This window comes from Telopea speciosissima, chromosome 1 (assembly GCF_018873765.1).
Source record: "Telopea speciosissima isolate NSW1024214 ecotype Mountain lineage chromosome 1, Tspe_v1, whole genome shotgun sequence".
NCBI classification, from domain to species: domain Eukaryota; kingdom Viridiplantae; phylum Streptophyta; class Magnoliopsida; order Proteales; family Proteaceae; genus Telopea; species Telopea speciosissima.
The window spans coordinates 16620647-16647739 of record NC_057916.1 but is presented as its reverse complement, the minus strand read 5'-3'; the positions used below and the strand labels follow the sequence as shown (position 1 = coordinate 16647739).

The 27093-nt window shown below is 37.8% G+C and overlaps 3 protein-coding genes and 1 pseudogene across 6 annotated transcripts; 3 read left to right on the top strand and 1 right to left on the bottom strand.

Moving 5' to 3' along the window:
• The first annotated feature begins 340 nt into the window (after positions 1-340).
• Positions 341-4511, top strand: LOC122664156 (annotated as a pseudogene).
• A 2494-nt stretch (positions 4512-7005) lies between these two features.
• LOC122640113 lies at positions 7006-8433 on the top strand. Its single transcript, XM_043833249.1, has 3 exons — positions 7006-7142; positions 7635-7676; positions 7760-8433. The coding sequence occupies exons 1-3, from the start codon at positions 7032-7034 to the stop codon at positions 7919-7921; spliced, it is 315 nt and encodes a 104-aa protein (XP_043689184.1). The 5' UTR covers positions 7006-7031; the 3' UTR covers positions 7922-8433.
• Positions 8434-11145: 2712 nt separating this feature from the next.
• LOC122664066 (disease resistance protein RUN1-like) lies at positions 11146-14690 on the top strand. Its single transcript, XM_043859786.1, has 4 exons — positions 11146-11678; positions 12118-13219; positions 13362-13673; positions 13773-14690. Exons 1-4 carry the CDS (start codon positions 11185-11187, stop codon positions 14688-14690), a joined length of 2826 nt encoding a protein of 941 aa, XP_043715721.1. The 5' UTR covers positions 11146-11184.
• Positions 14691-19323: 4633 nt separating this feature from the next.
• On the bottom strand, positions 19324-24333 carry LOC122640080 (protein MID1-COMPLEMENTING ACTIVITY 1-like). Of its 4 annotated transcripts, XM_043833213.1 has the most exons (8): positions 23953-24333; positions 21500-21843; positions 21210-21322; positions 20996-21067; positions 20465-20571; positions 19936-20019; positions 19897-19904; positions 19324-19624 (listed from the first exon to the last, which is right to left on the bottom strand). In XM_043833213.1, exons 1-8 carry the CDS (start codon positions 24331-24333, stop codon positions 19570-19572), a joined length of 1164 nt encoding a protein of 387 aa, XP_043689148.1. In that variant the 3' UTR covers positions 19324-19569. The 4 variants fall into 4 exon arrangements, with proteins under 4 accessions (XP_043689148.1, XP_043689140.1, XP_043689162.1 ...); XM_043833205.1 differs by lacking the exon at positions 19897-19904 and having other exon boundaries at positions 19324-19622; positions 19926-20019; XM_043833227.1 differs by lacking the exon at positions 19897-19904 and having other exon boundaries at positions 19324-19622; positions 19926-20019; positions 21210-21298; positions 21518-21843.
• Positions 24334-27093: the final 2760 nt, after the last annotated feature.

Genomic DNA, 27093 nt, shown 5'->3' with positions numbered 1-27093 from the left:
TCAAAGATGTCCATGTCAGATACAACCAGAAAAGACAAAAGTCAAAGTCCTTCGCTGGTCTCTTACGCAAATCCCTCTGCTGCAAGGATTTTCATCCTCTGGAGTGAGCAATGTGCACCATACATAAGAGTGGACGGTTGCATTCTTAAGTGTAAGTGTGGTCACAACTCACAAGTTCTTCAAGTCATCAAGATAAGTTATGTCTCACGAAAACCACTCCACAACGTTTGAGACGGGTTTTCCAGAAAACGTGTTTGCAAGGATCTCTCACCTCTGCTCTTCTCTTCTCTTCTGCTCTCTCTCTCTCTCTCTCTTTCGGTAGTAGAAAAGAAAATCATTAAGAGTTTATCTGATCTTGTTATGCTTTGTCCAATACTACTCTGCCGAGATGAGCTACGGAACCTCTTCTTCCTCCCGTCAGTGGAAGTATGATGTCTTCTTGAGTTTTTGCGGTCACGACACTCGCACCAACTTCACCGATCACCTCTTTAACTGGTTGGATCGGGATGGAATTCGCACCTTCAGAGACGACAAAGAGCTAAACAGAGGAGAGGATATCCCTTTAGAACTGACGGAAGCCATCGAAGGTTCTAGGATTGCCATTATTGTCTTCTCTGAGAATTATGCTTCTTCCAGATGGTGCCTTAATGAGCTGGTCAAGATCCTTGATTGCAAAAAAGATGGCCTAATGGAAAAGGTTCTCCCTGTTTTCTACAAGATGAATCCATCGGATGTCAGGAAACAGAGTCACACTTACGCGGAGGCATTTATGAGACACGAAGAGCGTTTCATGGATGAGATGGGGAAAGTGAACAAATGGAGGGCTGCTCTCAAAGAAACGGCGAATATGTCAGGGTGGGATCAAAGAAATGTTGCAAATGGGTAAGTGGATCTTATTAATCAAATCCTCCTTTCAGTTATGGTGTTAAGTACTTTCTTATTTGGCTATAATATCATTAGTTAAGTTCTACCTACCATGGATTTGGTCCGATTTGGATCTGCCGACTCAGCCCTAAATGTTGATGAAAACTCCCATCAATTGCAAGCATTATACTATGTAGTGTTAAACCAAAATCGATTATACCAATATTAGTAAAACCTAAACTAAGCATAACTTATAGTGGCAGCCTTCTTGATTTAATAACTAAAGTTTTTATTTTGCATTTTTTTTCCCCCATTGTTTCTATCAAAATGGTCAGACATGAGGCGGAGCTTATAAAGAAAATTGGTGAAGAAGTGTTGACAATAGTGAAGCCCACATGCTTGGATGTTGCAGAGCATCCAATCGGTTTAGAATCTCACATTGAGCATATAAGTTGTTTGCTAAATGGAGGACTGGATGTTGTTCAGATCATAGGGATATGTGGCACTGGTGGAATAGGCAAAACAACTATAGCGAAGGCCGTTTTCAACGTCATGTTTAGAAATTTTGAAGGTAGCTGCTTTCTTGTTAATGTTAGAGAGGTTTCAAAAAAGAGGGTTTTGTTTCCTTACAAAAACAGCTTCTATCTAGTGTTTTGAAGAGAAATGCCATAGACATAGACAATGAGGACCAAGGAATCATTACTATCAAAAACCGTCTATGTAAACGAGTTCTTATTGTTCTTGACGATGTGGACGAAAGGGAACAATTCTATAAATTGGTTGGAGGGCATGATTCGTTTGTTCCGGGAAGTCGAATCATCCTAACAACTAGAGATGAACATTTGCTAAATGGGCTAGATGTGGATGAAAAATATAAATATAAAGTCAAGACAATGAATCCAAATGAATCCCTTCAACTTTTCAGTCACCATGCCTTTCGACAAAGTCATCCATCAAAAGGTTATGAGCAACTCTCAAATGAAGTAGTACGTTATGCAGGGGGCCTTCCATTAGCTCTTAAGGTTTTGGGTTCTCATCTATACAATAGAGTTCAAGTTGAATGGGAAACGGAATTGGAGAATTTAAGACGGATACCCAATGATAAGATTTTTGAAATACTTGAAATAAGTTATGATGGATTACATAGTTCCAAACAAACCATATTTCTTGATATATCATGCTTTTTCGTTGGAGAGAAAAAAGATTGTGTAATTACAATTCTGGATGCTTGTGGTCTGGGCGGAGAAGCTGGAATTAAACTTCTCATAGAGAGGTCTCTAGTAACAATTGATAAAAATAACAGGCTATGTATGCATGACCTGATTCGAGACATGGGAAGGGAAATTGTTCATAGACAGTCTCTTGAGACGCCTGGAGGACGTAGTAGATTGTGGGACAATGATGATGCCATTGATGTATTGATAAACCTCACTGTAAGTATTAGTAACACAAGTTAATCTCTTATCACAGTATGATGGTTATTAGCAAATAGTTATGAAAATTGTCCTCACTCTTAACATTGTCCTTTTTAGCATTTTCCTTTTCTTATTAATTTCCCTCTTTTATCAGGGAACTGATGCAGTTAAAGGCCTTCAATTAATCTTGTATAGATATACTTTGAACGAGTTCAATCTGTCGACCATCGAAGGATTTTCTAAAATGCCTAATATAAGATTACTCAGAATTGTTGATTTCGACAACAAAATAGATCCAAAATTTTTTCTTCAGGAATGGGTTATTTGTTTCAGAAACTTAGTTTGGCTTAACTGGTATAATTTCCCTTTTGAGTATATACCAAATAATTTTCATCTGGGGAACCTTGTTATTCTTGACATACAAAATAGCAAACTCAAAGAAGTTTGGAAGGGAACCAAGGTATGCCACAATCTTGTTGAGTTTTCCTATATTTTTTTTGGAGTTTATCATATGTAATGTGTGGAAACTAATTTTTTTTCCTTTTCTTCCAGTGTCTCACAAAGTTGAAGGAACTCAATCTTAGTTATTCTCGCTGCCTAACCCGTACGCCGGACTTCTCAGGGCTCCCAAATCTTGAGAAACTGATTCTCAGAAGTTGTGAAAGTTTGGTTGAAGTCCATGAAAGTATTAATCATCTTGAGAAACTTGTTAACTTGGATCTATCAGATTGCGAAAAACTCAGGAATCTTCCGAGTGCTATATCTTTCTGTTCAAAACTTGAAACTCTGAACGTTTGGGGTTGGAGATTCAATTTACTCCCAATGCTTCCATCAAGTTTGCGTTATCTTAATGCATCATATTGCATGAAGTTGGAAAGGTTACCAAATCTGTCAAACTTGAAGCACCTATTGATGTTAGATCTTACATGGTGTACAAAGCTGACTGATATTGAGGGCTTAGAGGGTTTGAAGTCTGCAACAACTATAGACTTAAATGGGTGCTTCAATTTGAAAAGTTCTGCCAAGGAGAGAATCTTTCAGGTTTGTCCTCTCTCTCTTTCTCTCTCAACACCCCATAGTTTCAAGAATTGTAATTGATTGATTGAATTAGCCAATTCAGATCAGAATCGACTGAAGTCGTTCCTGATTCTAGCAAAGCCGGAGCAGCCGGTCGACATCCCAAAAATAGGTTATGTTAGAATCTAATTTCAGTAGATTCTTGATTGATTTGGAGATTCTGCATTTTAATACCTTGTTACTCATAGTTGGAAAACCAGGTTTTCTGACTCGACTCGCATTTCGAAAAGTCTGGTGACTCGACCTGGTCAAACCTAGTCAGGCGAGTCATGTCTATTTTTTTTTTTAAATACAATAAATATATATAAACTAATAAATGTGTGTGTGTGTGAGAGAGAGAGATCATGCCTTGAAGGTAAGATAGTCAAATTAAAATTTATTTTTTTGTTACATTTATTGACTTATTTACTAAACACTCAAGTAATCAATTATGTATTTTAAAAAATGATTAGACTCGCTAGGTATTTAGTGACTCAGATGGAATGACCGAGTCTTATTTGACTTGGACGATTCGTGACCTAGTCTAGTCATTTTTCAACCTGGCCGAGTCTACATGACTCTTGACCAGGTTTTACAGAATTTTGACTCGACTCTGGTGACTCGCCCGAATCAAAACCTGGTTTTCCAACAATAGTTACACTTGGCCCTAAAAAAAATTTAATTCTATAAATAACATGATTTGATTGGTTCCATGGACAGGACATATTTAAAGACCTTGGAAATCATAACTTCTGTGAGGTCATTTTGGATCATATGGAGGTTCCGGAGTGGGTTGGCTTTCAATTTCAAAGTGAGTCAGGTTCATTAACTTGTCAGGTTACTCAACCTCCTAATAACAACATGGAGATGCAACAAGGGTTGATTTTATGCATTGTTTTTTCGACCTGTGGCTCTTACAACCAACTAATGGCTGTAGTTGATAATAAATCCAAGAATTTTACATTGAGATTTGACATTACTAAGAATGTATTTCACCCCAAAGAAAAGACTATTACTTGGGTGATGAAGATACCAGATTGTTTTCGGAAATTAATGGCTGAATATAGGGATACTATCAATGTTTCAGTCCTCTATAAAAGAGCTCCTCGATTTAGTCTTACGGAATCTGTTACGGTGAAGAAAATTGGGGTCCATTTCTTCTATGCTGTCACATAGCATTAGAATTTTATCGGAGGAGGAAAATTTGATCCGAAGCATGACTAAGCATTTAATATTTTGGATTCCTTCGATCGCTTGGGAGATATATTTGCAGGATCGATCAGGTGATCTTCATCCATCTTAAATTCCCCCAAATCATGCATATGTTGCATCATACCTCCATGGATTTGAGTCTTTTGACCTGTATTTTCTGGTTTAATTTGGACTTATTTTCAGAACATTGGTTATGTTTGACATGTTGTTTTACATACTAATTGAAGTTTTTCGCCACTTTTTTTTGCTTCATATTTTCTTTACCTTTAAAATATAATTGCCTCTACAAAGATTGTTAAGTAGATAATGACATTTATGTTTGTGGCTTAGTGCAGTAAGCCATAAGGTGTCTTTACTATGGGGGGGGGGTGAGTGGGAACTGGGAATGAAGAAAAAGGAACAGAATTGGGCAACTGAAGCTTAAGAAACACCAGTTATCTACACATGACTTTTGTTTTCCATGATGATGCAGTTGGTGGGGAATCGGTCGGACTTGGCCAAACTTGGTTAGACTCCGTATGTGTAGATTCAGGTTTAATCGGAATCAGCTTCTATCGATTCCGAGTTTTAAAACCATGTTTGAAACAAATACTCTTAAGCCATGGTCGGTTAAGCTTGTGATTTTCAAAATATAGGATTATGAGGAGATTGTAGAATTTATACCTAGGAATTGCCTCAAAAATTTTTATCCAAAAGCCTAGATGGTGGATCACCTTCTTTTCTTTTTTTTGGGGGGGGGGGGGGGTAATGGATGGTGGATCAACTTTAAGATCCTTACCCATTGATTTGTACTTCATAGGTTTCCCCACATTTACTATTCCTGATATTTATAGAGGAAATGCTATCCTTAGAAGCACCTTTAATAAGGAACATCCCATGATAATTCAGTTGATCCCAACCATAAAACGATGAGGCCAACCCGCTAGTATATGTGGGTGTAGGCCCCATATGGGTCCCCCACTGTTTGATTGCTTAGATCTGAAGTCATACTTGATACAAGGCCTAAGCTATGCATGTCTCCTCACCACTTATCCTAGGGTCATGTTAGGTCTGTCCCTGTGTCATGGTATCAAAATGAATATTCTCTACAAGACCATATAAACATATTATTCGAAGCAGAATTTGATTATTTAAACTCAAATAGTGTCTCTGACAGACAACATGGATTTTTTTTCAATTCTTGAATAGACTCATTAACATTCTCCACTCTCATATGTAGTGCATTGTCAATCAATTGAAATCTACCCATGAAGCATTAACCAACTTTGAGGGTAGGCCTTGGTGCAACAGTAAGGTTGCTCCATTGTGAGACAGTGCAAAGACAGCCAATGTCCTCAAGTTTGATGTTCTGACACTACGTTTGAAGGGTAGAATGTCTAGTGCATTGATGAAAATTAGCAGTCGTCTATTAACCCATCAAGGAAGACTTTTGTTGACCGGACACCTCTTTCTTGAGCCACATGTAGGCCTCCTCTAGTCAAACTAACCATTGGATCAAACGTCATCGCCTTGAATTAGCTATGCATGAAGTTTTGTGCCTATCTGCAGGGTATGGCCCACCACGTTAGGACTCTAAAGTATAACCCTTTTATTTTCAACAGTTAAACTGAAGTTGCACAATATTTCCAAAGTTGAATTTTTAATCTATTTTTAAAGTTTATATCTCCACATGGGAAAATGGGATTCAGCTGAAACTTGCCAAATTGATAGATGATGTCATGGACAAGATGCCCACAAAATTTTAGCCCCAACAGGGATGCCACATGGAAGATGTTTGGGACATCAAGGAAAGGCTTCTACCTTTCTCAATTTGTAAATATCAAAGTTTTGCTTCATGTAGCTTGTACTATTCTTTGCAACATCAGTGGGATTACTTTTCCCCCTCACCATTAGATGGTTTACCATTTGCATGATTGGCAAAATTTCTTGCAAAATCATGGATGAGAAGAATTTACTTTGGGCATTTGGACTTAGCATAAGAAATAAAGATGCCAATATCCAAGGGCTAGCTACTTTTTTTTTTTTTTGCTTCAGATGGCTCATAAATCAATTTTCTTCTATGCTTCAGAACACCTTATTCCAGGCACTTATGAGAAGGCAAGGCTTTGTTTTGCACATTCCAAGAAAGTGGTACCAGTCTCTTGTTTGCTAGGACTTTTTCTTGAGGAATCTGGTGAGCTTTTATCCTTGACATTTCAGGCTCTCTCATATAATATGAACATAAATAGAATCACCTCTGCATGGTGTTGTATTTCAGTTTCCAGAATCTAAGTTTGTGAACAAAATTTGCCTTATTTGTTGTTGTCACTTCTGCTGCCATATTTTCTTTCTCAATGACAATTTACTCTGAATTTCCTTCTCTATCTAATGGGTGGTATTTACTGAATTTCCAGATTTTGAACAAATACAGATGGACCAACCTTTGGAACTTCCTCCCAACCCCCCCCCCCCCCCCCCAAGAAAAGAAACTGGAAGGGTAGCATAATGGCACCTTTTTCTGCCAACAATATGCTGGTTTTGCACAGCTGTCCAGACAACAATTCTGGCAAGTACTTTGTGCAAGTGCTGCACAACAAAGTTCCAGTTCCTATGCCGGTAAGGTTTTGTTGATGGCATACTTTTGCATGTTAAAATTTTTTTTGTTGCTTTAACTGCACTGGGTAGACTCCTAATATTTGCTTGAGGCAAGGTGAAGAAAAAGATTTGAATGCCATTTAATAAAACAAAGCAGATAGTTGCAATTCACTCACTAGAATTTGACCTTGACTTGTCATAGGTAATGAAACTGAATGGTTGAAAAGGGGGGGGGGGGGTTGCAAGTGAAAACTTGAAGACTTCAACTTCATACCTTTCCTGATGTTCTGACTTGCTAATCGATTTCCAGAATCGGTCTCTACTATTTTGTAATGCATATATCAATTCTATAATCTCTATTATGGTCATTTTAGCTCATCTGATTTTAATTTATGTATTATCTACCATACTCGAAAGTTGATATTGTTATCTTATACCACAAATATTGTGAATTTACCATTTCATACTTCTATTTATTTTAAGGTCTTTTCTGTTGCTTTTTGTGTGGGTCAGGGTTGTGATAACAAGGATTTCTGTCCATCTGAAGTTTTCAAGGTACTATCCATGATCTAGCTTCCCTGTTCTGATCACTAATCTCTGTTTAGTTTATTTTTATTCTTATTTTTTCTTAATTGCAGGAAAGGATTGTTAATCCTCCTTTGAAGCATGACTTTTATTCAATCTGTAGTGCAAAGTTAGAAGGTCAGGGCCCCAAACCAGTTACTGGTATGTTGACACAGTTATTCAGTGGGTTGTTCTGGCAGGATGGTGAAACACAGAAAAATAAAGTCGAATTGTAGTTAATATTTCTACGAAAGGAAGAGTTGTTATGTTCTTTTTTCATACTGGCAATTTCTTATTTGTATCCTGAGTTTCAGCTAAGGCCAGGCCTTTCTCCTAGCAAGTCCACTCTTTGAGGTTGAGATCACAGCTGAGTTGGACTGTGCCTTCAGTCACAACTTGAGGTTGCAAGCATGATTACGGATTTCTCATCAAAGTAATTTCAACTACAGGAAGCATAATGCCTACCATTGTTGTGAGGTAAGCAGTGACTTAATTGATGTGGTGCAAAGACCTTTGTTCTTGATGCCCAGTTCTGAACTGTTGTTGATCAAATGTGAATATGTTTTTTGTATATTTTCATTTCAGTCAGTCCCATGACAGTAAGTTCATAAGTACAGCATCTTATACAATTCATTGATGTGGTGCAAAGATCTCCGCTGTGTTATGCGTTTCTTATGTCATTAGCCAGATTTTGTAATGCACTAACACAAGCCACTAATCCCTCCTGGTGGGTGGGGATGTTTTGGCATCTGCTTCTTCACCATGTGAGGGAAGATATTTTATCAAAATGTTAGTTAAATATTGATCATGTTGGTAGATTTTGGTAAAATTACCTAAAATGTCCTGGTTTGGACTCTGACCCAATAAGTCAGAGTTATGTACTAAATGGGGAGGGGGGGGGGTTCTTTATTTTGGTGGACCCATTTTTCCATTGATTTGTTTTCAGACAGAAATGCCTCCCACATAATCCTTTACATTGCATTAGCCCAACTGAAATCTCTGTTTCCCTCTGCCCACCTTTCCATTTTCACCCCAGCTAGATTTATGTACTATTGGGGCTGACACTTCCTTTCTGATTAGACCAGCTAGTAAGTCTTAAAATTTAAAATTAGCTTTGCACCTATTTTCTTGCACAAGGGCAGGTTTTGTCTCCTATTTGCTGGAAAGGTGCACTAGGGTTTCTTTGCACTTTTGTTTGGCTCTTATCTTGATTCAGATGCAATCTTTCTTCAAGACTTCACTCCCAATTATTACTAGTTGCAAACCATTAGTCTTTGCTATGGGTTTCTCAAACTTCCTGCACGGTTTAATATCCTAGTTGCCTTACAAGGTAATTGGAATGTTGGCTTCACAGCCTCTATTTTTCATGGGTTTACCTATAATCATGGAGGGCACTTTAAAAAAAAAACATATCAACCCCAGGTCTCAACAATATCCCACAAGAGCAAACAAAGGGTAGCTAGGCAATTTCTTGCCAGAGATGCTGTCAGAATATTGTGAATATATTGATGTTGGTAAATTTAAATGGAATAATTTTTTATTTTAATTTATGCTAAGGTTGGTAAGAGAAAAATTGATTTGACAAGTATTTTTTGATCTTAATTTAGATGGAAATGATGTTATTGTAATTAACATCAAATGTGGAAGAATAGGTTTTTTCAAACAACATTTTTATTCTATTTTTGTTTCAAAAAACGTTCTTGCATATTCATACATAGAATGTCGTTCCAGACCGAACAAATGCAGATTTGAATGATTCGATACCAATATCTAAAATCATGTCGTGTATAACTATGTCCATGTCGGATACAGCCAATAAAACACATGAGTCACAAGACTAACAACTCTTCTATAAAAAAAAAACACAAACAGCTGCCTAGTGCAGTTGGTGAGCTATGGTGCGCTGCATGTCCATGCTCACCAGAAAGTCTCGAGTTCGAGTGTCCTGACCTCCCTATCCCCCCCTCCCCTCCCTAAAAAAATAAAATATATATAAAACCTCCTAATTCCAAAAACAACAAAAAAATACTAACAACTCAACTCAGCAAACAAATACACGTCAAAAGGCATTTGACACGGAAAAGTGGGACCAGTCACAACTCACAAGTCCTTCCAACTGTGGCAGCCGTTTCTTACCATTTGTATCACTTCGCTTATCTCTCAATTGTCGGTTGAAAATCATAAAAGATTGGCACATATTATTAAGGTCAAGTCGTCGAGATAAGTTAAAGATATGATATAGGAGGAAATGCTACCCTGAGAATTACATTTAATATTAAGGATGATCATAGGATCATCTGATCCCAGCCATTAAACGATATGTTGGCCCACTAGTAGTATGTCCGGATGTGGGTCCCACATGGGTCCCCCACTGTTTGAGTAATTATGACATATATGTTTCCATCGAAAACAGAGATTACAACGCGTGTTTGACTGTTTTCACATGTTTTCGGTCTCCCCTCTCCTTCTTGTATCTTTACTATCAGAGATTACTATCACTATCTCACATTTAGCCTATATTTATTAAAACTATCCTATCTTAAACTTCTTTTCTGAAACTACCCTGTTTTTTTATTTTTACATCTCCTTCTATCCTCATGTTTTTAAATACCCAGATTATTTTTCTTTTTCACTTAGTAACCTGCTAATCTATTTAACCTACCATTTTTTTTCAATTTTTTATTATTTTTATCATTAAAATAGTAAAAAATGAAAGCATCGCCCGCTTCTTCTCTCTCCCAATTTTTACTCTATTCGTTTTAATGTATGATATCGGTAACCTATAAAATCGATAAGATACCGATACAGTATCGATCGATCTGGATCGACTGTATCAGACAAAATTACCCTTGAATTGTCTTAAAAAAATAAGTTTTCTGATCATTTTACCCCTTGTCTGTACCGTGCTACAGATATGGTATTGGCACAATATCGATATTGGTGACTAGCAATACCCGTACGTATCACTTGATACAGGCAATACAATACCGATACTTAGAATCATGATCTATCGAAGAAGAACGATGAGGACAAAATGTTGAATAAAAAATTAATTAAATAAAATAATTGAAAGAAACAAAAACGAATGGAGTAAAAAATGGGAGAGAAAAGAAACCGATGGATGCTTTTATTTTATTATTATTTTAATAACAAAAATAGAAGAAAATGATAGGTTAAATAGATTAGCAGGTTACTAGGTGAAAAAGAAGAGCAATCTGATTATTTAAAAATACGAGGGTAGAAGGAGATGTAAAAGTTTAAAAGAATAGTACTTTAAAAAAAAATTTTAAAATATAATAGTTTTAGTAAATATAGGCTAAGTATAGGGTAGTAGTAATAATTGCCCCCTTTCTAGTATTGCAGTCTCCAACCTCTGCTCGTTCCTGTTCTGCCCGCTCTTCTCTTCTGCCCTCTCTCTCTCTCTCTCTCTCTCTCTTGGTAGTAGAACACTATTGTTCATCTGATCTTGTTGTGCTTTGTCCAGTACTACTCTGCCGAGATGAGTTACGGAGCCTCTTCTTCCTCCCGTCAGTGGAAGTATGATGTCTTCTTGAGCTTTTGCGGTCAGGACACTCGCACCAACTTCACGGATCACCTCTTTAACTGGTTGGATAGGGATGGAATTCGCACCTTTAGAGACGACAAAGAGCTAAACAGAGGAGAGGATATACCTTCAGAACTGACGGAAGCCATCGAAGGTTGTAGGATTGCCATTATTGTCTTCTCTGAGAATTATGCTTCTTCCACCTGGTGCCTTAACGAGCTGGTGAAGATCCTTGATTGCAAAAAAGATGGCCGAATGGAAAAGGTTCTCCCTGTTTTCTACAAGATGAATCCATCTGATGTCAGGAAACAGAGTAACACTTACACGGAGGCATTTATGAGACACGAAGAGCGTTTCATGGATGAGATGGGGAAAGTGGAGACATGGAGGGCTTCTCTCAAAGAAGCTGCGAATATGTCAGGGTGGGATCAAAGAAATGTTGCAAATGGGTAAGTGGATTTTATTAATCAAATCCTCCTTTCAGTTATTGTGTTTAGTAATTTTTAAGGTTTAGCCCTCAATGTAGATGAAAACTCCCATCAATTTCAAGCATCATAGTATGTAGTGTTAAACCAAAATCCTTTTTACCAACATTAGTAAAACCTAAACTAAGCATTACTTATAGCAATACAGATCCTTTACGGCGCACTGCCCGTAGCGGCAATGTGTGGCCAGACAGAGCGCCGCGTGCAATGTCTGCCTTACCTCTGCCCGAGCGTCTTGTCCGAGCAGGGGTAAGGCAGACATTGCACGCGATGCTGTCTGGGCCGCACAGGCTGCTACGGGCAGCGCACCGTAGAAGATCACGATCCTACTTATAGTGGCACCCTTCTTGATTTAGTAACTAAAGTCCCCCCCCCCCCCGGTTGTTTGTATCAAAATGGTCAGGCATGAGGCGGAGCTTATAAAGAAAATTGGTGAAGAAGTGTTGACAATATTGAAGCCCACATGCTTGGATGTTGCAGAGCATCCAATCGGGTTAGAATCTCACATTGAGCGTATAAGTTGTTTGCTAAATGATGGAGGACTGAATGTTGTTCGGATCGTAGGGATATGTGGCCCTGGTGGAATAGGTAAAACAACCATAGCGAAAGCTGTTTTCAACGTCATGTTTAGTAATTTTGAAGGTAGCTGTTTTCTTGCTAATGTTAGAGAGGTTTCAAGAAAAGAGGGTTTTGTTTTCTTACAAAAACAGCTTCTCTCTGGTGTTTTGAAGAGAAAAGCCATAGACATAGACAATGAGGATCAAGGAATCATTACCATCAGAGACCGTCTATGTAAAAGAGTTCTTATTGTTCTTGATGATGTGGACGACAGGGAACAATTCTATAGATTGGTTGGAGGGCATGATTCATTTGTTCCGGGAAGTCGAATCATCCTAACAACTAGAGACGAACATTCGCTAAATGGGCTGGATGTGGATGAAAAATATAAGTATAGAGTCAAGACGATGAATCCAAATGAATCCCTTCAACTTTTCAGTCACCATGCCTTTCGACAAAATCATCCATCAAAAGGTTATGAGCAACTCTCAAATATGGTAGTAGATTATGCAGGGGGCCTTCCATTAGCTCTTAAGGTTTTGGGTTCTCATCTATACAATAGATTTCAAGTTGAATGGGAAACGGAATTGGAGAATTTAAGACGGATACCCGATGATAAGATTTTTAAAATACTTGAAATAAGTTATAATGGATTACATAGTTCCAAACAGACAATATTTCTTGATATATCATGCTTTTTCATTGGAGAGAAAAAAGATTTTGTGATTACAATTCTAGATGCTTGTGGTCTGGGCGGAGAAGCTGGAATTAAACTTCTCATAGAGAGGTCTCTAGTAACAATTGATGAAGATAACATGGTATGTATGCATGACCTGATTCGAGACATGGGAAGGGAAATTGTTCGTAGACAGTCTTTTGAGACGCCTGGAAGACGCAGTAGATTGTGGGATAGTGACGATGCCATTGATGTATTGATAAACCTCACTGTAAGTATTAGTTACACAAGTTAATCTCTTGTCATAGAATGATGATTATTAGCAATTCAAATAGATATGAAAATTGTCCTCACTCTTTAACATTTTCCTTTTTAGCATTTTCCTTGTCTTATTAATTTCCCTCTTTTATCAGGGAACTGATGCAGTTAAAGGCCTTCAATTACACTTGTCTGAATATAATGTGAACGAGTTCAATCTGTTGACCATTGAAGGATTTTCTAAAATGCCTAATCTAAGATTACTCAGTATCGATGATTTCTCGTTCAACAACAAAATAGATCCAGAAATTTTTCTTCAGGAACGGGTTTTTTGTTTCAGAAACTTAGTTTGGCTTAGCTGGGAAGGTTTCCCTTTCGAATATATACCAAATAATTTTCATTTGCGGAGCCTTGTTATTCTTGACATACAAAATAGCAAACTCAAAGAAGTTTGGAAGGGAACCAAGGTATGCCATAATTTTGTTGATCAGTTTTCCTATATTTGTGTGGAGTTAATTTTATCATATGTGATTTGTGGAAACTAATTTTTTGCATTTTTCTTCCAGTGTTTCACAAAGTTGAAGGAACTTAAACTTAGTTATTCTCGGTACCTAACCCATACGCCTGACTTCTCAGGGCTCCCAAATCTTGAGAAACTGGTTCTCTCTTGTTGTACAAGTTTAATTGAAGTTCATGAAAGTGTTAATTCTCTGAAGAAACTTGTTCACTTGGATCTAAAATTTTGCTGTAAACTCAGGAATCTTCCGAACGGTATTGCTTTCTGCTCAAAACTTGAAACTCTGAATGTTTGTGGTTGCAATTTCGAGTTACTCCCAATGCTTCCATCAAGTTTGCATTGTCTTCGTGCATCAAATTGCTTGATGTTGGAAAGGTTACCAAATCTGTCAAACTTGAAGCAGCTACTGATGCTAGATCTTTCAGGGTGTACGAGTGTGACTGAAATTGAAGGGTTTGAGGGTTTGAAGTCTGCAACAACTATAGATTTAAATGGGTGCTTCAATTTGAAAAGTTGTGTCAAGGAGAGAATCTTTCAGGTTGGAAATCATAACGTCTGTGAGGTGTTTGTGGATTGGACAGAGGAGGTTCCGAAGTTGGTTGGCTTTGAATTTGAAAGTGAGTCATCATCGTCAGATTCATTAACTTGTCAGGTTACTCATAACAATCAACAAGAAGGGTTGATTTTATGCATTGCTTTTTCGACCTGGAAATATGAAGCTGATCTAATGGCTGTAGTTCATAATAATTCAAAGAATTTTACATGGAGATATGGATTTAAAAATATTAGATATTCCAGCTGGGATGCAAGTATTACTTGGGTGATAAAGATACCGAATTGTGTTTGGAAATCAATTGCTGAATATGGGGATACTATCAATGTTTCAGTCCTCCATGAAAGAGATCATCCCCCATATAGACTTGGGAAATTCAATAAGGTGAAGAAAATTGGGGTCCATTTCTTCTAGCATGAGATGAAAGTTTTATCTTATCACTGTAGGAGGAAAATTCCAAAGCATTCACTATTTTGGATTCCTTCTTCGATCGCTTGGCTTGGGAGATATATATATTTGCAGGATCGATCAGGTAATCCGGCCACATCCATCTTAATACTTTTGGATCAGCTGGTCTTATTTTCAGAATATTGGTTATGTTTGACATGCTTCTTGTTTCACATACTAATTGAAGTCTTTCACCACTTTTTTTGGCTCCATAATTGCTTTACTACCCCTAAAATCTAATTCTCTACAAAGACTGTTAAGTAGATAATGGCGGCTTAGTGCAGTAAGCCATAAGTTGTCTTTACTATGGCTATAGGGGGGGGAGGGGGGATCGTTATCCTCTCCTGTTACTGCACGGTGCAGTATTGCATTGTGCAGTGTGTATAGATTCGGAGGTTATCGGAATCTGCTACTATCGATTCCGATTTTTAAAACCATGTTTAATCGAAATAAATACTCTTAAGCCATGGTCGGTTAAGCTTGTGTATCTCAAAATATAGGATTCTGAGGAGATTATAGAACTTATACTTCAATAAGAATTCCCTCAAAAAATGTTATCCAAAAGCCTCGATGGTGGATCACCTTTAAGATCGTTACCCATTGATTTGTACTTCATAGGTTACCCTACATTTAATATTCCCTGATATATATTGAGGAAATGCTATCCTTAGAAGTAGTACACCTTTAATAAGGAGCATCTCATGATAATGCAGTTAATCCCAACCATTAAACGATGAGGCCGGACCACTAACTAGTAGGACATGCGAGTGTATTATTTCAAATGCAAATTAAGATGCGTGAGAAGAAGAAAGTAGAAAACAAAAATTTCTAATACTTGATGACCGTTTGTCCAGTTCACTCTATTTTTCTAATTCCTTCATCAGATTCTTAAAATGAAGTTTTTTAATGTCAACTCAACCAAACCCTAGCTAGGGATTGAATATATATACATGGTGGGCACCTTAAGAGTAGAGATTCCCAACCCACAACCTTGATGCATGGCAGCCATCCAAGAAGTACATCAAATGGAAAAGAAAAAAAAAAAAAAAAAACCCTATTTACATAAAACTTGTATGAGTCCAAACAATTACTAATGAATCAACAAGTTGGAGCTTAATCGCTTAGTCATGGATGATAGAATGAATCAGAATAGCGGCCTCATCAGCTTCAGGAACCGCAGCATCTGAACAAAGATTCCAACTAGCCATTATCAGTCAAATGTTTGCAGAAACACAAACAGAGCAGCAGCTAGCCATTATAAAGGATCATAATTAAGAATGTTAAGGAATTAGAACTACACATATACATACCTGTAAATGAGCTGGGCAAATGAGACACAAGATTGTCAATGAGCCCTCCACCCTCTTCCTTTTTCACTGCTTTAGCTTCAGTATCCTCTGTTTCAACTTTCTCATCTCTCTTCTGTTCCTCTTCTCCTCCTCCACCTTCACTTGAATGGAAGAAGTTGGAGATAAAACTATTGATGATCCCATTCCCACCACCACTACCTTCCTCTGTAACTTGACTACTAGTAGTGTCACAGGTTTTTTCTTCTTCTTCTTTTCCTTCTTCAACCTGTCTTGACTTGGGACTCAAAGGAAGAAGTAAGTTAGCAGTTAAGGTGGGAATCAGATGGTTTATGAACCCTCCTCCTTTTTTCTCTTCTTCACTGCTCTTCATCCCTTCTCTGACTTCCCCCTCCTTAGGCACAACCACCAACCTCTCATTCTCTGTCACAATATCTTCCATTGCTATAAAGCTTAAAAACCCTGGATTACCCTAACTACCTCTATTTATAGATAGAGATAGATGAGCCAGGAAAGAGACAAGCGTCATCCTTCATCTATTCTATACACGTAGTTGTTTTGTCTGTCTCCTTTTCTTTCCTTTGAAGATATCTTGGCCATTGAAGGGAGGACGAGTGTCTCTTTTCATTAAAGCATCTTTGTGGAGCTCACATTTCTATAAATGTCGGTTTAGGTTATCAGTGAATAGAAGCGACAAAATCGATAAACGATTCGGAGAAAAAGGAAATAAAAATCGCTCCCCACGTGATGGTCACATGATGTTATTGACCGTTGGGGTTCGTAATTTCAAACTCGAATATAAACGAGATCTCGGTCTTTATTAATCGATTTGATTTTAGTTTGACTATTGAGGATTGTCACTGATTGATTACGGGTTAGACCAACCGATTCCACGTTGAATCGTTCATTTTGGTGTTGATGCGAGGCACTTAGGTCTGTTGGTTCTATTTTGGATCAGGTGGGCCTGAAATCCAATTTTACACAAAACTTTGGATGCCTATATCTTAGTCTTCGAATGTCAAAATTGGATGGTTCCAAAGACATTTTATTACGTATTCTACATAATCTTATTTGGTATGAAAATCAAGGATTATTATGGTAAAAAAGAACTCTCTCCAATGTGGGTCTTAATGGACTAAAATAGAATCTTCTCCCGACGAAATGGAAAATGAACTCATTTTCATACCAAACTCTAGTATGATGAAATAACATATCGTTTCAGCATTCAAGAGCACTCAAAAGTATGATAACTACACTTTAACAATGGCTTATCCTCCAATGATATTATGATCATCGATGTCTTCGAGATTGTGGGAAAATCAAATCCCCTAGGCCGAAAAATAAAATCTTCCTTCGATCCTAAAAAAATATTTGTCATCATTGAGACACCATCCGTGGTGATAAAATAAGACGTCTATAGAATACCCCTTCTTTGATTGAGACTATGGAACAACGAAAGTCAAAGAAGTGATTCCTTTCCTTAGATCGTCAATTGAACAGAATCCTACCGACATTAGCCCACAAAACATCACCCAAGTTTTGAAATCTGGGAATGGGAGCCAACGGGCTCAAACAACTGTTAATTTTACACGTAGTTTTGAAAGCCTTGAATAGTTGAATAGGATCCAACTAACTCGGGCAACAGTTCAATTTATTTATTTATTTATTAGAACAAAATCATCTACCAAACAAAACAACACATAGTTCTGAAAGCCTTGAACAGGAACCAACCGCTCAGTTTTTTCTTTTTTGAAATCGTTGGTTTAAACCTCAACAATTCATTTTATTTTGAAAATCGGTTAAATCTCAATTTACATCTGTAAGACCCTATTTCAATAAGAATGGTCATGGATTTTCGTTCTCCAGTTTGAATCCAGAATCCACAATTTCTCCTTACACAATATAATTGGAAAAGTGGGTTTTGACTGTAATGAGTCACCTATTGAGTCAAAATTTTGAAAAACCTGATCAAAAGTCCTATAGACTACGCAAAGATAAAACATGACGCAACTAGGACATAAATCGTCCAAGTCAAGACAAACTCGATGAATTTTAATCATTTTTTAAAATACCATAAAGCCAATTCACATAAAAACCAAGTTGGGGAGTAAAATAATAATTTTAAAACAGCAAGAAATCCTTAACTGCTCGACTCCCCTCCCTTGTTCATTCATATAAAATCAAAATGCATTTTTTCTAATTTTTTACTACTTTATATTTAATTATTACACTAAAAAATAAAAAAAAATGTGACTCACCTTGATTGGATTTAACAAGACCAAGTCACCAGGTTTTTTTAAAAGACGAGTTGAGGAAAAAATTCTAATTTTCCAATTATACTACACATGGCTTTTATCAGCTTTATCTTATCATTTTCCAGAATTTCCCTAAAAAATTAAGCCCATTGCCGCTCTGATTTGGAAAATTCCATTTCAAGGGCAAAGATTGGTTCAGGTTTTCCTCTGTGTGAATCCTAAAGCTCAAAAAAAAATTCCGTATGGTCCATATTAACTTCATTTAATCATTTTTATGAAATTTTCCTTCCGAAAAATGGGTGAATCGCAGTTCTAAATCAGGAAGATTCCATTTTCATAAGCCTCTATCATCATCATGTACGTTTAGCCAAGTGAAAAAAAAAATAGCAATAAAAATTATTGAAGTTTCTCCCACTCACCCAAATCTTCCATCTTCCTCTTGCACCTCAACAAACTCAATAGCTTCGTGGCACCCAAATTTTGTGAACAAATAGACCTACCTCGTCTATCTTCCAATTTTCAAGAAAACTAAATTTTCCATATGGTGAAAGAGAGGTTATAGAAATAATCAAAACATCAAATGCGGCAAGATAGCTTAGCAGCTGAATATGAGAAGTCCAATATCCATCTACAGGGTCAAAATCAAGCCCAAATGTTGTGTTAGATGGAGCACAATGGCCATTTACCTCCATTTGTATATGATTTTACTTGTGTGTGTGTGTGTGTTTGTAATATTTTTCTGCACTTCTAACTGAATTATATAAGCATCTCTGTTCTCTCTAGTGACATTTAACATCAAGGATATACAAGTAATCTGAATTTAATTTAAGCCTGGATCATCTTGATAACTTCCTGGCCAGTTCAATTTCACAAAATATCAAAGATATACAACCAATCTAAAATTTAATTTGGCTCTGGATCATCATAAGAACTTCCCAGCAGAATATCCCAGCTTACCCTGCTAATAATATCTATCGTTCCTCAAAGCACAGGCTGGGATCAAATCCCTCCTACACTTTTCCCCCAATAAAATCCTCAGAAATATAAAATCCCAGCCAGTTCAACTTCACCTGATAAATCAGCCACATAGTATTGACATTTTTCTTCCATGTTTACATAGCCCCCTGCTTCATTTTCTGTCCACCTTATTTTTACCAGATTCTCTCTCTGTATATATATGCAATGTATATGTGCTTGTGTGTGTAGGAGGTATATATCCTCAACTACAAGAGAGCAAGCAATATATTCAGTGAAACAAGACAGTCATGGGATTAAATGACAGGTTTAAGGCTTCATATCCTGAAACGGTGGAGGGCTCAAATTCTTCCCCTGGTAACCTGCACCATAGTAAAACATTCAGTTTATGAGCTAGCCGACCTTTGTGAAACATCCGGAAGAGCCAGGAAAGCTCTGGCCATGTCCCTACCTCCATAATAACAAGGGGAGAAATCTACATTCTACAATTACAGCAAGAACATGTCTATTAAACCAAGACAATTCTCGACTTTTGGAAAGATAACTACTCAGTTGCTACTTATGCAGTTGGTCCTGCTAGAGATTGGCAGTAGCAGAACAGATCATAAAATAGGAAGAAATTATAATATCCTAAAATGAGAGTTATTGAAGTCAAAAACACCAACCGTCGTGGCTTCTGAGTTCAATCTCATGCCACTCTTGAATCAGCGCACAACAGCAACACATGACATGACTTAAAAAGTCATCACATGGGCCTCCCTACAAATGCAGATACACTAGAATCATCATCTGAGACACTGCCAAAATCCTAGAAATAGTTATATCACGTCAAAAAGAAAAAGAAATGGAGGGGGAGGGGGTTGCGCAAGGAAGAGTAACGAATTGAATGCTTCAATATGTTCTTTTCAAGAATCTGCGCAGTACAGGGGAAGGTGACATGAGTTTGTTCATTGCAAGTGGCGCATATCAATGCCAGATCCAAGGCAGAGAATAACAGGACATCATTTGAGTCTAAGGGAACATCACAGTTAATTAAAACATTAGGACAAACTTATTCAAGTTCATGGTGGGTTGATCAAGTAATTTCAAAACATCTGATTTTTATATTGGGAAATAAGATACATTTATAAGATATATGAATCCATCAACCATTTCAATAATTCCTAATCCAGGAATTTTCTGTATAGCAGAGAACAAAACATACCTTTATATAAAATAGTTTCCTAAGTTTTCCTCTCATGCAACAAGTATAACAGCAACATCCAAGTACAAAGGAGTAAGCCATCAGGTCATGGCATGCTTGTCCTTTAGCTGCAACATATTGGAAGTTCGATGAATCATATTATGAATAATTCCAGATGTCTATGATAATATTAATGGTCTAAGTTGCCAATGGCTTTACAAGTGTGTATATATATACAAAGTAAATACTTAGAATACACACGGAATCGATCACTTGTTGGCCCGGCCTGAAATATGCCTTTTCAAGCCTTCTGAAAACATTAGGAAATCAGGGAACAGGCATAAGCGGATTGCCTTCCCATCTCAAGATTCATAGTCACAGTTTCTGATCCTTTTATTCTGCATACGTTTTCACATTCTCTATTTGCATGTTTAGTTATTTCTCTGTACAAATCAACATGTAGAAAAAGACTCCAGCTTGCCTTATTTCTCTAACTGGCATATTGCATAAGATGACTCAAAAAAGGGACAATGTGAAACATCACAAACTTACAAATTTTTCCTCTCGATGCCACATTTGCTATTGATACAAAGGTGGCACATGGACAGAAGCAAGTCTTCACGCCTGTGATGAATGGCTCACAATCAAGAAACACCACCCAATTCATGAATAATTCAATGCCAGTAAGATTGGAAAGCATATGATCAATTCATATGACATCACAGGTCAAACAAGAATGTCGAAAGAAAAGGTTTCAGTAACTCACATAGACGAGGCTCAATGCAACAATCAAAAAGATCAGTTTGCCACTCGGATTTGCTGTGACATTCTGATTTCAAGTCACGAGACTTGGTACTGGTTTTTGGCGTAGATCCATTCCTCCATGACAAATATCCGCAGGGATAACTGAGTAGTTTGCGTGATATCTATATCAAGAATCAATCTGATAAGATTCCATAATCAAACAGTATATGAAGGGCGGTAAAAGAGTCAAAAGTAGTAGCCTGCAAGCTACCAAACTGTGTTGTTGACATAGTGAATATTGTTGATACCTACCCTGGTCCAGTGCAAGTAATTTGTCGGTGTTTAGTCCCATCCTTTTCAGGAAACACATTAATAACGTTCTCTGTAACCTCAATGAGATGTTGAATCACAGTGCACTCTTGGATATTGTTGACAGTTTGTGACCTCTGCAACTCAACGTGTAACTTATTCTTTTCCTCCTGAAGAGCCTCACTGAATTCTAAGTGAGGATACCGGCGCGAGAGAGACTTCTCCAAAATTTTTGCATCTTCATTGGTAAGATCAGACTTCAACACAGCCCCTTGAGCCTCTGCATCATCTTCATCTAAAGTGTAATTTCGATTGTCATCTTCGATAGCTTGCAAATGATCCTGTGGCTTACAAGTTAAAAAAAAAAAAAAAACAAGTCCTATGAAATTCTCCATCACTGTTACAACAGAGTATATAGTACAAAAGAGTTTTTTTATTATTAATACTTCTGAATGAACTCTTCCGTTAAAAGAATGAATGATAACGGACTTCAAATTCATTTACTTCTCACTCCTTAGTTAGAGAAATGGATTTGCCTGAGACTGATTTAAATTGATATGCTCCTAAATGGATCTAATGGATGGGAGTTGGTCCACTGTATCAATGAAGAGGATCCCCTTTGAGCCCTTTGAGCTTAGAGTCTTTCAAGAAGGAACATATGCCCTGTAGTCCTATATCCACCTTTTTAAACCCAAAAATCTAAATGACCGACAAATTGAGTTGGACCGAGTTTCCCTTCGCCCAAGGTAAAGAGGGAACCTCTTAAGTCACCTCATTGGCCCTTAGATTGGGCTGGGGAAGGACATTATCGACCATGTATACTAGGTGTGGGAGTTTAGTTATGGATGGAATTCACGGCCCAGAAGTCCAACATGGGATCACATCACCTTGGATGAAGAGGTTCTCTCTTCACCCAGGGTGTTGAAAAACTTCCACCAATCGAGTTGAGACTGCACTCAGCAATACACATGAGAATTGCTTGACAGGTTTTCTACCGATGTCGCTGCCACCATTGGCTGGGAGTGTGATAAACTATCAAATGGTTTTCTTGATACTGGAACCCCCACACCCTGGTGAAGCAAGAGAAACTTAGTACAGACAGGCAAAGGGTCAACTACCAACATTTTACTACCCTTGGATCAGGGTTTTAAGTATCAATAGGTATCCTATCGTATCGGCCGATACGTATTATCAATATTGGTGGGTATTGATACCATACTCAATTTTCAAAAAAAAAATGTATCGACCAATACGGGTCTGATACAGGTGATACAGGTGATACACCTCCTTTAAACCTGCAAATAAGAAACCATGAGTGAGATCACATCTCTTTTTTCTTTTTTTTTCTGTGCTCAAATCTCTTTTATTCTTACTTTTTTGGTTATGCAACACAAGATTAGGTAAAAACGACTCAAATCTTTGCATTAAGCTGATATATATTTACATATTGCTTTATAAGGTGTTTTATGCTTCAAAACTGCATTTTTGTCTCATCCACCAAAAAGATATCATCGGTGAAGAGGAGTGATATGATCCCGATTAAAGGAGCTAAAAGAACTAGGGGCAGGCCTAAAATGACCAAAGGAGAGATTGTGAAGAATGACATGCATTCACGTTGTCAACACCATGTAGCTGAGATTTTCCTAACTTAATTTCCGGGTTATCCTCTTTCCTCTTACTTTCATTTTCCATTTCTCATTTCTCATTTCTCTCATCTCTCTTTTTTTTTATTCTTCATTCTTTTTACTTTCATTTCCCTTCATGAAGACCTCCGTTTTCCCTACTTTGTTGTGTAAGGATCCATGTGACCGAGCCCATTTAGTTGGGATAAGACTAAGTAGTGGTTGCTTTTTTCTACAAAAATGTATTTTGATGTGTATCTTGACCATTTCCATGCATATCTGATTTTCGAGACGTGATAATCAGATTTGTTCTCCACTTCACTACTAAAATGGGAAGTTAGTAAAAGAAGCTCCGCGGCTGGCTTTTTAATCACCGGCAAATGACCTCTCTCTCTCTCTCTCTCTCTAGCAGAGTTACTTGCACTTCGATGTCAAAAAAACATACAAAGCCTCTGCTTCTCTATCCCTCCTGCTGAAAAACAGGGGATAAACCCATCTCATGTCTTTAGTTTAAGATCTATGGTTATCTCCGGCAACCTCTGTTTTCTGCGTTCCATGGAAATCTAGCCGTTCTCTGCATTCTCGGCAACCTAACCACTTTCTGCGATCTCTCCGTTCTCCGCAATAGCTGCGGAAGCGAGAGGCAAGGAAGGGAAAGGGGAGAGCGGTGTGGTACTGTGGTCCAGATTTCCATTTAATTACAAATATAACCCCAAATAAAAATATTAATAAACCATTATGTTCATGGGCAATTTTGTCATTTTGAATGTCGGAGAAACAGAAACAGTGAGGAAAAAGTGAAAAAGAGAACGGTGAGAGAGAGAGAGAGAGAACCTGAATGCGGTAACCGTGGACGAGCGAGATCAAAGGGACGAGCTTGAGGTAGCGATCGATCTCGGTCTGAACTTGACGGAACTGATATACTATACTCCATCCCATGGCCAACAGGTACAGGTAACTCCTCTCTCTGCAACTCTCCACAAGATCGAGCGCTTTCCTGAGTGCATCCTCTAGTTGCTCCAGTGGTTCTCCGGTTGCCGGAAACTTCCTGAGGTCCGTAGACTTAAGCTTCTCCAGCAAGTTCCTGATCATCTTCACATGCCGTGCCATTTTCTCGCAGTTCTTCCGATGCGTCTTGACGTTCCTGGCGGCCGTTACGATCATCGATATTAGACCCACTGCGTCCACTCCTACCGCCTGTGCTACGTTCTCCATTTCCTCAATCTAGCTATCTTCTAGTAAGTAACTCAGATTTCAGAGAGAAAGAGAAAGACTTTTCCTCTTCTGAGTTCTGACATCTTCATTTCCCTCTTTGGTTTGTTTTTCCCCTTTTTTTCGTTGTCTTAGCGTTCTCTTTATACAAGTTTTCCTCTTCTGAGTCTTAAATGTATCGTTGCGTTGAGTTGCTTTGCTATGGCTTTGGCTTTACGAGGTCGGAAGGAGTAGACAATGGTGTGCCGTCAGGCCGACACGACGTCGATACAACTATGGATTGTGCGCTACGCGTCCTCCTTGTGCTTTAATAGTAATCCTTTTTATCTTTTAAAGGGCTAGACAATCATTATGGCAAAGAGTTGGCCACAGTGCCTATATCCCTCTGAATTTTTATCCTCCCTGTGTCACAGCATCTGTTACAGCATGGTGCTGTAACGCATCCTGCGGCAGCTGGAGAGGCCATGTACACCATGTGGGACCTACTGTGCCACATGACCTCTCCAACTGCCGCACAATACGTTACAGCAACGATTCATATACCTCTTCAGTGAGAATATTACATTTCTTACTTCTATTTTGGCCATGTGGGTTCCATATGAATAGTAGTATTTTCCGATCCTACATTATTAATAGTGTAGAAAGTAGAAACCCTCTTCCACTTAATTATTAGTAATTTTTTTACATGAGGTTCGTGATGTTCTTAGATGCTTACGCATGGAGTTTAATTGACAACTTCAAAAGTGTGTGCTGATGAAATGATCAAGTTTTCAATTATTATTTGGGGAATTCGGGGTTTGACTAGGGCGAGTCATCCAAGTCAGAGTCAAATTTTTTGAAAACTTGGTCAAGAGTTGTGTAGATTAGGTCGGGTTAAAAAACGATAAGAATCGTCACGACTGGTTTGAGTCAAATGAGATTCGGTATTTTTACTCGAGTCAAAAACAAAATCGGCAAGTTTGGTCATTTTGCAACCTATCGTCACACGGAAGCTTTCCTCTCTTTTTTTCAGTTTATCAAATTATTCCTAGATTGAACGGTGTACAAAATGAATCTATATAGAACCTATACTACAAGAAGAATACATGTCTATTTAATCAATCACATTGATCCTCAAGAAGAACTCCCACCTCTCTTTTTTTTTTGGGGGGGGGGGGGATGAGGGAGAAGATTCCATTTATGTTTTTCTGATTGATGAATCATTATTCACTTATAAAAGAAATTTCGAATGATTGAATTCATAATATATACAACAGAAGCTTCAAGAAATTTCTATCAAACTTTTCAATGAAGACCAACAAATTCATGATGTTTATTTTTCCCTTGAAGCTTCAAGAAATAGTGACAAAGTCATCTTCATGAATTTTGAAAAAACATCGAGGGGGTGTTGTGAGTATTGGGCAAAGTACAGGGGAGGTCCCCGTAATTTACCCTTAAATTAAAAAAAGAGAGGGACAAGAACCACTGGAGAAGGAGGAGAAGAAGAAGAAGATGAACAAGAGGGAAGGAGAGGGACAGGCAATGGGAATGCAAAAGGGTGGTGATCGAGAGAGGGAAATGCAGCAAAAAGAAGAAAAATCCATGAATCAACCCCATCGTCTCCACCCCATAAGAACTACGAGATCACCCCAAGGACGCCTTCGGCATCTAGGGGTTAGGGACCAACTTGGAATGCATTAGTTTTTCTAACAATTTGCTTGTTTTTTTGTCGATGATACCTTCATCTTCTATAGAGCAAATGAAAATGGCATTTCCACTGTGCATGCAATTTAAATCTTTTTCAAGATATTTTTGGGCAGTAGATTAATTTTTTAAAAAAGATGGTGTCAAGTTATAATATTGCAAATATAGTTGCTTGTAGTCTAGGGGTTAGCCCTATTTTGGATACTTCTTATTTATGTACCCATATTTCTTTCTCAAGCAATAGGACTCAGGACTGGCAACACCTAATCGAAAGGGTAGAAAGGAAGCTTGGGGTTCCCCTACTGTCTCAAGCGCTAGGAGGTTTGTCTTAATTAAATCGCTTCTTGGTTCTATATCAACTTTCTGGACGTCTTGGTTTATGCTCCCATCCAAGTTATTTTCTAAACTGGACTCGATAAATTTAGGATTTTGGAGAAGGGTTGGGGAGAATAAGCATAAATAAATTAAGTCCTATGGGATGGCAGGTCTAATGTAAATCTAAATCTTTGGGAGGACTAGGTTATGGAGTTTTTTTCCATTCATAATAAAGCCATTCTTCTTAAATTGGCTTCGCGACTTCTTACTCAACCTGATCATTTATGGGTCAAAGTTCTTATAAGAAATTATTTTCATCCATTATCAAAAAACACAGTTCAATCATTTAGAATAGCATTACTTTGTATAATTTTTTAAAATTCACCCAAAATTTTGCATGTTTTTATGGGAAGTTCTCACCAACGGTAAGGTTGCTCCATTTTGACCAAGTGATCACCGGTAAGATTGTGAAACTTTGTATGACTTTTGAAGATTCACCTAAAATTTTGCATATTTTTATGGGAAGTTCTTGTGGGCCTTGGTGCAACGGTAAGGTTGCTCCATTGTGACCAAGTGGTCACGGGTTTGAGTCTAAAAATAGCTTTTCTGCAAAAGCAAGGGTAAGACTGCATACATTATGATCCTCTCCAAACCCTGAAGTGGCGGGAGCCTCATGACCTGGGTATACCCTTCTTGTGGGTGTTGTGTGTACTAAGACTAGAATAGCGACTTTCTTACCTGTTGACCCCTAATGTTGCTTGAGTA